Source organism: Papilio polytes, unplaced genomic scaffold, assembly GCF_000836215.1.
Source record: "Papilio polytes unplaced genomic scaffold, Ppol_1.0 DF822067.1, whole genome shotgun sequence".
Lineage (NCBI taxonomy): Eukaryota > Metazoa > Arthropoda > Insecta > Lepidoptera > Papilionidae > Papilio > Papilio polytes.
The window spans coordinates 7,277,062-7,287,819 of NW_013527137.1; the positions used below are offsets into that span (position 1 = coordinate 7,277,062).

General features: G+C 34.9%; 1 protein-coding gene across 1 annotated transcript in view; it reads right to left on the bottom strand.

Annotated features, from left to right (window-relative positions):
- LOC106106921 overlaps positions 1-10,758 on the bottom strand; it is a 40,079-nt gene that overhangs the window by 18,012 nt on the left and 11,309 nt on the right. The window contains exons 9-12 of the mRNA XM_013287580.1: positions 10,020-10,225; positions 9,241-9,456; positions 1,868-2,029; positions 1,035-1,156 (exon numbers count right to left, since the gene is read on the bottom strand). Of these exons, the coding sequence (XP_013143034.1) occupies positions 1,035-1,156; positions 1,868-2,029; positions 9,241-9,456; positions 10,020-10,225 (706 nt within the window). The remainder of the gene's footprint in view (positions 1-1,034; positions 1,157-1,867; positions 2,030-9,240; positions 9,457-10,019; positions 10,226-10,758) is intronic.

The window sequence follows — 10,758 nt, forward strand, 5'->3', positions numbered from 1 at the left end:
CAAATCCACTTCCTCTTCCCATCCTCTCCTTATAAGAAAAGGGTGGTAAAGAGAAAGGGACTTAAATTAGGCCTACAAGGATAGAAGTAAGACAATGTTATTGTTAGAGTTTTGAACCCGTCGATATACAGAAAAAACATAAATTTAGCTGTCGCCCGCGACTTTGTCTGCTAGACACTATGAAGACTATGTGTTCTTGCAAGACTATTCTATGCCTTTCAGCGAGATCCTTTTATTCGTTCTGGAGATATGTTATAACATCTATCAATATAAACTTGTGCATAATATAGTATCTTTCGCCCGCGTCTCCGTCTGTGTGCAATTAATAAACAACAAAAGTACGTATTCTATGTGTTCCAGACTATCCTCTACATTTATGACAGATTTCATCGAGGTTTTTAGTATTTTTTTGTACACATGTAATGAAATAAAATTATAAAAATTTTATTTTTAATTATAAAAATTTTATTTCATTACATGTGTCAAATTATCAATTGCAAATATCAAAATGACATGACATGATGACAAACCGTGGCAACCTTGCTTCCTTCATGTTGGCAGCAACTTATGGTCTCTTTCCCACATTAGGGTTTTTATCCAAAATATTTACCCCTTAAGTTTAATGGTGTGAAAATATGTAGCCTAAAGCGTGACGTAAGTGTAGTGCGTTTTATTAAAAAAGGAATTATTCAAAAATATGGTGTAATTGCTGACATCTTAGGCAACAAAGAAGTGTGTGTTTACGCTTTATTATAATAGTATAGATAAAATTTATTACAGTACTGTTTTGTTTATCTATAATCTATATTTATACTAATGTATTAAAGAGGAAAGATTTGTATTTTTGTATTTCATATGTATTGTAATAACTCAAGAATTACTGGACCGATTTCAAAAAATCTTGCACCATCAAAAAGCTATGTTATCTATGGTGAAGTCGCGCGACAGATAGTCTAAAAGACAGGCTGTGAAAACTTAATGACTTTGGAAATAGATTTCTATTATAAAAATGAGAAACGTGTTATAAAACTTACAGCACTCTTCTGTGCGTCGACATCTTCTTTCAAATTCCAAGGGCGGTAGAGTTTGCCCACAGCGACCGCGTAGTTCTCTGCTGGGCGTTGCTTTTTTACGTCGTTCCAAAAGCAATGGGCGGCTGGAAGATATTGTTATACTGGATTAGGACATTTTTATAATAAGATGGTAAACGAGCAAGCGACCAAAACACGCCAAAATGGCGGAACGACTGCCCATAGACATCTGCAATTGCAGCGTTGCCTACCCTTATTGACGGAGGAGACGCACATAAAGAGGGTATTTTTTTTGCGACTTTACCGTCAAATCCGTTTTCCCTCCCATCCTTTCCTTACAAAAAGGCGTAGAAAGAGAAACAAAAACATTTAAATTCCTGTACGAAGAAAGTGTTATACGGCTGTTTGGATTTCATTATCTCATCGTTGGCGCAATTCACTGTTACCTAATTGGTTATTTTTTAAAAGAGCCGATGTTTGATTACAAGGAACAAGGCATTTTTTGTAAATACTCGAATTTTCGCGCCTGTACCACAACAATTGGTGTCAAATTTCATACCATTAAATAGAAAAAAAATGTAGTTATAACGCTTTTTAGAATCAAGAAATCTTTTCAAAAATCCGCGACTCCGTTCCCGTGCAAAAAAAAACAAAAGCAAGTAGCCTATGTGTTCTTCCAGACTATCCTCTACATCTATACCAAATTTCATCGGAATCCGCTCAGCTGTGGCTACAAGCACTAACAAACATTCATCTAAACTTTCGCATTTATAATATTAACTAGTATGATTATTATTGAATTAAAATATAGGGTGACCATGATTTATTATACTCACCGGATATAACAGCATGAGTTGAGACAAGTGACCCCCCGCATATCTGCATGTACGGGGTGGACTCTGTTGAGTAAATTCCTGCATGCCAGGGTAACTCTCCCCTTTCCGCGTTAGTACCGTTGATTATAAGGAATTCCCCTTCCGGTGTTACCCTGCCGCATTCTGAAAAAGTAAATAAGATGTCGTTATACGTTCTGCGTTTGTGCGATATTTTAGCCGCAAGATATTTGAAAAATACTATACTTTAGGGAAAACATCCTCATAATAATATTTGTCTGTTAAGTTTATGACGTACTCTTAGTCGAGAATATACTCGTTTACTGTGGCAAGTAAATTCATAATTCATCTGGTGCGGCGGGCCAAAATGCGCCCCCAATATTTCTGGCAATGCGTGGCAGGTCTTTCTAGACCCACCAGCACTAGATTAGTTTTTGCTATAACTTTGTGAAAACATAATGTATATACATTTTATTTAATATTAGGTGTTCCCGTGCGACTTCCTCCGCATGAAATTATGAATTTTTTATTTTATTGTCTACATTTGTCAAATTATCAATCTCAAATGTCAAAATGACATGACATGATGACAACCTTGCTTCCTTGATGTTGGCAGCAACTTATGGTCTCATACCCACATTAGGGTTTTTATCCAAAATATTTACCCCTTAACGGTGTTAAAATATATAGCCTAAAGCGTGACGTAAGTGTAAGGCTTTTTATTAAAAAAAGAATTATTTAAAAAATATGGTGTAATTGCTGACATCTTAGACAACAAAGTAGTGTGTGTTTACGCTTTATTATAATAGTATAGATTACATGCACATCTGAGATAATCGTTTCGCACTAGCGAGGACATAGTTTTCTTCCTCCGCATCAGCTTAATAAATCGACTAATCATTACGATCCGCGTCAGGTCGATATCGGCCTGTCACGCTGTGATCGTATTAATTCAAACAGCTATTGTTTGTTTAATCTGTGGTTGCCTATTCTACTTATTTTTAATTAATTAAACTAGGTTTAAGAGTTCACGATTTATATGCCATCGGAAACTTATGAATTACGCTAGTTAAAAAGATACTATAAATTTGTAGAAAAAAGAAAATTCTCAACTAATTACAATAACAACATTAATACAAAAAAAAACATCATTTTACAATAACTTTGATAATAAAATAAATTACAGACAGTTTTTAATATTTCCAGACCGATTGTAAATTGCCGATATTCATAATCTTGCGGTGGCACGACTTTATCGCAATAAAGTTGGGTAAACACTCGGGTATTTACAGAGGCCCGGGGAAACTGCGGTCAAAGCTCTACTACTCGTAATGTCGAACTCGAGTTGTTTTTGCGTAATATTTCCTAACACACACATAAGAGAATAGGAAGGGGAAATATCCTCTTTATGTGCATCTCCTCCTCTGTCGAATAAGGGTAGGTAACGCATTTGCAATTGCGGATGTCTATGGGCAGCGGTTGCTTCTCCATTTTGGCGGATTCAGGTGGCCGCTTGCTCGTTTGCCACCTTTTTTATATAAAAAAAAACACACACTATTGACTTAATATCACAAGTGTGTGAGTAACCTCGCTCTGATTCCTATGAGTTTAAATGATGCATACTACTCGATTGTTAGTTGTTCAACTAAACAGTGGTAAAGTGGTAGAGCCCGCTTTAACATCTTCGCACTGCGGGGCTCGTCCCAGCAATACCACGACCACAAGACAGGCGTGAAGTGAAAGCAATTCCGCGTACAGTCTGATGAGTGTGGTGCCGGAGGCCTAATTTTAGTCCCTTTCCACCCTTTTAAGAGAAAAGGATGGGAAGGAAAAGTGAATTTGACGGTGGAGACGCATAGGAGGGGGAAATGTTCTCTTTATGTGCGTCTCCGTCAATGAAGGGTAGGCAACGCTGCAATTGCGCATGTTTATGTGCAGCGGTCGCTTTCCATTTCGGTGGATTCAGGCCGCTTGTTCGTTTGCCACCTTATATTATAAAAAAAATCAGTTGAGGCTGCAAAACAATCGACAATCGCACAACAGTTTTGCACTCTTACAAAGATATTGTTTCATAAAAACAATGCGTGTTTGCAATCACGATGTTTTCCTTCACCGTATTAATATCTGATAAATACAATCAGGGAAGTCAACGGTGTTCCACTTTTAGAATAATTGCCTACTGTCTTCCAACATGATAAATTCATATAAAAACCCAATTAGGTAATAGTTAGCAATATACGGGACAAAATTAAAAAGGAATTAGCTGTGTAATTTAAAAACCATCTTTTGCTGTGGTATACCGACAGATTCCTCGATTGTACACATGTATACCTGGGGAATCTAACCGTGACTTATTCACAAGTTAGATGCTTAACTTCGCCATCAAAGCATATAAAATGTGATTTTACATAGTTTTCAAATACATCAAATCAATTTAGAAAACATAATGCGTGAAATGATATTGAAATAGGTACAGTCGCGGACGTAAACGGTGTTTTCTATTTGCAGAAAAATTGCCTTGTTTCTAACAACGAGACAAACTCCACATCTTTTTATGACAAAAAACCCAAGAGTAGGTACATTTTTAATATATACTGGATATTACCTTAACGCCGTAAGGGTAGGTTTTTAGTAATTAATGTATGGAAAGATTGTTACTGAATATGCGCCCACGATACAAGCATTACCACAAATTGTAATTAGCTAAGTCGGTATAAATGTAATTGTAATTGTTAAATCTTTTTTTTATTCAATAAAATTATTTCTATATCTATTTCTAGTTGTTTAAACGGGATATTTATGAACATTTAAAGCTTGCATCCTATTGGTTGTTCCTCGTCTTCAATGCGTATAAAATATTCAATCTTTTTTATTCGATCACCGCCAAAATCCCCGATTGTACATATATAAATTCCCCAAGTAACGTGTTTAAAGATTGGTTTTCCATACTGTCGCTTGCGGCAAGCCCAGTAAATATGCCTTTAGTTCTACGCACTGGCAGGAAAGGAGTTCAGTTCGTTTTAAATGTTCTCTTGTATGGTCGTATACTGTGATTTTAGTGTTGTGCTTTTGTGATTTTTTTTTGTTAAATTTTCACTTTGGTATTTAAGTTAAATTGTTAATAAATAAATACGATATTTGATATGTTTAAAAAAGATTTTTAAGAAATCGAATATTAAAAAATTATGTTACATAGAGAATTAATTGTAAACATTTACTTTTTATTATATTAATCTTTGTATTTCTTTCAATATTTTCTAATCTGTAAAATATTTTTAATACTAATCTTTGTAATTGTTATTTGTTTTATTTTTAGAGCACACCACTAAACTATCGCATAACTGTTCAGTCTCGCTTTTCCTACGAGCTTATGGAGGTGCAAACTCGATATTCAGTTCATGATCCACTTGCCCTTATCCCTTACGGAGGGTCGGCACAGTATGTGCTCCATACATCTCTATCAGTCATATCTGAAACCACTCCTTTCTTAAGCATATCTTTCACACAATCCATACTTTCTTCGGTCTTCCTCTTCCTTTGTAGCCATCCACATTCAATCGAACCCTTACTGGTTTATGTCCCCATCATTTCGTCGCATAACAACTCGATATTTATTTGTGCAACTAAATAGTTGAGGCGAAACGACAATCGACAGTTGTGCGATAGTTCAGTCGACTTAAAAGTATTATTAACAGGACAGAGGTAAAAGGCGTTAAACGAAAACTATGTTTTTTAGTGTAAAAATAAGTTTATTTAAAAAAATTACAATATTCCATCCTGTTAACAATACAAAATAACTACAAAAATGTTAGTTGCGACAAATTAGTTGACCCGGTGAGAGACGATGGTATCGCGTTTGTTTAATAAAATATAATAAAATAATAATATAGCTTTTGCTCGCGTCTTCGGGCGAACGGAACTTAAAAGAATGTGCAGCCTTTTGTCTATGACATGAAAAATAATAGAAAGAATAGCCTATGTTAGTCAGTGTTAACGTAGTTTGTTAATGGTGAAAGAATTTTTGCAATCGGCCCATTGTTTTTTGAGTTATTTCAATAAATATGAAAATTTTATTTTATTATTTACATATGTCAAATTATCAATTGCAAATGTCAAAATGACATGACACGATGACAACCTTGCTTCCTTGATGTTGGCAGTAACTTATGGTCTCTTTCCCACATTAGAGTTTTTATCCAAAATATTTACCCCCTAAGTTTCATGGTGTTAAAATATATAGCCTGTAGCCGTGACACAAGTGTAGGGATTTTTATTGAAAAAAAAATTATTCAAAAATATGGTGTAATTGCTGACATCTTAGGCAACAAAGAAGTGTGTGTTTACGCTTTATTATAATAGTATAGATAGATTACGTCAGCTTAATTCGCATCAGGCTAATTTACACGCGTACCGAGTAACTTAAAATTCTGTTTTCTAACTAAATTTGTTTTTAAGTTAAGTTTTTTACTTTACTTGTTACTCAACTAAATTACTAACCTGCGAGCAATGCCTACACACTCTAGGACAGCTGTCTTATGGCAGATTTTCATTAGTTTCATTCGTAACGGGTCAAATAAATTTGTCCATCTATAATCGTTATTATTTACAAATATTGAAAAACTGTTACTAATTTTTATGTAGATATAAATTAATTTAACAGCTTTCTCTTATTTTTTTATTATTTTTTTAAAATACAATATACAAGTGCAAAAGTTCATTATATTTTAATAAATGTATTATTTATCTTTTTATTTATTAATAAATAAATATTGTTACAATATATATCTAAACATTTTCTAGCGTTTTTATTTATTCAGGAAATCACATATTTGCTGTTACATCTAATATATTTTAAAACTAAAGGAACTGTATATTTTGGTTTAGTAAACTTATAACTAAACCGATTACAATTGCCAAAGGAAAATATTACACTTTTAAGCAAATAAAATTACACTTTCGAACAAAAAGGTATACACTTTTGCGTAAAACGTAGGCAAATACACTTGACGGTAAAATGGAATTTACTTGACATGCTAGGTATTGATACAATGTACACAAGCCAGTAAAAAATCAACGAGATTGCGGCATTCAGTCAAGTTTTGTAACCTTCGACCCCTCCCTCAACTTAATTGCCCTTAGCTATTACATTTTTTTTGTATAATAAAAACAAAAGCAAGCGGCTACCTGAATTCGTCAATGAAGCGATCGCTGCCCATACATCCGCAATTGCAGATGCGTTTGCGTGCCGACCCTTGATCAACGGAGGAGACGCACATAAAGAGGATATATCCCCTTCCTATGCGTCTCCACTGTCATATCCAGTTTACTTTCTTATCCTTTCCTTCAGATAATGGTAGGAAGGGAAAAGAACTGAAATTAGGCCTACACTAATCGAACGCGAAATTGCTTCCACTTCATATCTTATGTGGTCGGTTCAGTGTTTGACACTAAATTCAATATAGTGCTAGTTACTTGAATGCAAGTTGGCTGACACTTGCCAGTGTGCAGTATGTCTATTGCCAGTAACAACCCAGTACACTTTTAACACCATATTTGTACACTTGAGTGCATTTATTAATGTACTAGCTGTTCCCATGCGGCTTCATCCGCATGAAATTATAAAAACTTTATTTTATTGTTTACATTTGTCAAATTCTCAATTACTTTCAAAATTACCGTTACCAATGCTTCCTTAATGTTGGATTGTGGTCCCTTTCACACATGAAGGTTTTTTTCCCCAATTTATTTACCCCTTAAGTTTAATAGCGTGGAAATAAATAGCCACCTACGCTTAATTACATTGCAATAGATTATAAATAAATGAAGAATTAGGATTATTAAATATTCTGTTATTTTTCAGTTGTAAAGATTTAATATCTAGTTTATATGGCACTTGTAGCCTAAAATTACTAAAAAAAAGTCACTGTATATTAGGAATATAAGCCTCGTAGAATCTACCTAAATCTATTAGTAAAGTACTAACTAAAATTAGTATCTATTATGGATTCGACATAAAAAAAGGAGAAATTACAAACCAAACCTTTGCTCGATAATCAAGTTTATTTTAAACTTAAATGAACGTAAAATTGAAACAAATAAAATTATATACCAAATGAAATGTTCAAAATAATTCAAGTATTGAGGTGATTATCCATACAAAATATAAAAATAGGTACAAGATAATAGTTTTATTTATGTATGTATGGAAAACGAGTAACGCGGATAGAAGTTTTCATGTACCTTACTAGGTATTCCCGTGCGACTTCATCCGCATGAAATTATGAAAATTTTATTTTATTGTTTACATTTGTCAAATTATCAATCACAAATGTCAAAATGACATGACATGATGACAACCTTGGTTCCTTGATGTTGGCAGCAACTTATGGTCTCTTTCCCACATTAGGCTTTTTTTATTAAAATATTAACCCTTTAAGTTTAATGGTGTTAAAATATATAGCCTTAAGCGTGAAGTAAGTGTAGGGCTGTTTATTAAAAAAAGATTTATTCAAAAATATGCTGTAATTGGTGACATCTTAGGCAACAAAGAAGTGTGTGTTTACGCTTTATTATAATAGTATAAATATGCCTTTAGCCCATATTTAAAAACAGTAAAAGATCGCAATATATTAAAATCCGGTAAAATATAGTCACAAATATATGTATGAGTTTTATAACATTATTCAGTTTCTAACACGACTAATTAGGAAAGTGCATAACACCATTAGAATTAACTGGAAATGGGTCATTTTTCTTTGACAATTTATCTTTAGTTGGATTATCATTCGTTACTCCGATACGCCAATCTATCCCATCTATATCGTAATCGGTACTTTCGGTAGGATTTTCAACAGGTTTGATAGGCTGTGTTTGAAGAAACTCCGGTAAATCCGTAGGCAATGGAGGCCAAATAGGTCTATCGGTAAATTCGTCCTGAACTGAAACAGGCCTATCGGTTATCGGTTGAACACTAGGTTTAGCGTCATTAAGTTGAACACGATCAGGTTTAGCGTCGTTATGTTGAACCTGATCAGGTTTGGCGTCATTAGGTTGAACACGATCAGGTTTAGAGTCATTATGTTGAACCCTATCAGGTTTTGCGTCATTACGTTGAACCCGATCAGGTAAAGGATTTATATTAGGTTGAATCGATATGGATTGTGCTTCATTGAGTTGTAACGGGATTGGTTTCGCATCATTTAATTGAACCCAGATATTAGCGTCATTAGGTTGAACCGAGACAGGTTTGTCTTTAATCGGTTGAACCATATTTGGGAAGACTAGTGTGATCGGTGACGCGTATTGGAACTGACTTATGTGTATTTCGACATTATCTTTAATAAGTATAGTAATGTTAGTTGCGTTTTTAATCAAACCTGGTACGCAAGTGGCGGTATAGTCCCAGCTTCCGTCGGAGCACCTCATGTAGGGCAAAGTCCCCGAGGCGTAGTAATTAGGACGTCTGCATTCAGGTTTGACGACAGTTCCAGTTGGCTCGTATTGCTTGCAAGGTCTACTACCTTCTACTCCCGCCTGGTCTGAGAGTAGACAGCGGTAGTCTACGCTTGGATGTGGAGATAATTTGCAATAACCTGTTGGAGAAGAAGATACGAGTGCATTTTTACTTTTTTTTTGTTCTTAAAGTACTTGTATATATTTGTACCTATGTTGTTCGTATAAGACTTATTAAACGACCTTGTTGAAATGACGGTAGTCAGCGGATTAAGTGATCTTAGACTATATTAGATGTTGATAGCTGTTATAGAGTGGACATTAAAATCTACTCAATCAAGTCAGTAGTAAATGCCATATAATTTTTAGACGTGAAGAACTATACTGTATTTATATTCATAAATAAATACTAGCTTTCGCCCGCGACTTCGCTCGCGTGGAATTTAAACAAAAGTATGCAGCCTAAATATTCCAGACTATCCTCTACATCTATGACAAATTTCATCGAGATCCGTTCGGCAGTTTAGGCTACAAACTCTAACAAACATCTATCCCTCTAACCTTTCACAATTTAACGTTGCAGGCAAAAGCCTTTTTGTTTTGATTCCGTGAGGAAATCTTAAGAAACACTTTTCTTGGTGTCCATCGGAAGTGCAAGACCTAGATCTAGGACAGTCATTTTTTAAACTTTAATTTTACTTACGTATACAACTAGGCATCGGTGGTACCCATATCCCGTCGAAACATAACACCGATTCGTTCCCATCCAGTGCATACCCTGGGTAGCAGCTGACGATGAGGGCGAAGCTCTTAAAGCCTTGCCCAGGGCTTGCTGTGGGTGCACCCTTCACCACATAGGACCCATGGTTAGGATATGCTGGGAGTACACAAGGACCAGTGGCGATTGGTCTGTAAAGAATAAACCCTCTTATTTGTTGAACTGTATGAACGGACATTTTCATGTGTTGAAAGAGTTTCAATAATAATTTAATGTTTTGAAATGAGAAGTGTCAGATTTTTTTAGTTGAAGAATTCCTTATTCATCGAAAACAATTTTGTATAGTCAGTGGGACTCTATCCTGAGCTAGTTATTACTGTGGTTCAGGACGCAGGGCTTTCTTTTAACGATTGCATTAGACGAGAGACATAGATATAAAGATAAATATTTTACCATAACTTAGTTTTTACTTAGTGTATTGTGTGTTCGTATTCAGATGAATGTGCATGGAAGCTTGTGTATTTGTGTTTGTACGTGTGCATGCGTGTGTGGGTGTATAATTAATTATATTTATTTATTACGAGCTTTCGCCCGCGACTCCGTCCGCGAGGAATTAAAAAAAACTAAATCAAGTAGCCTATGTGTTCTTCCAGACTATGCTCTACATCCATGCCAAATTTCATCGAGATCCGTTCAGTCGTTTAGGCTACAAACTCTAACAAAC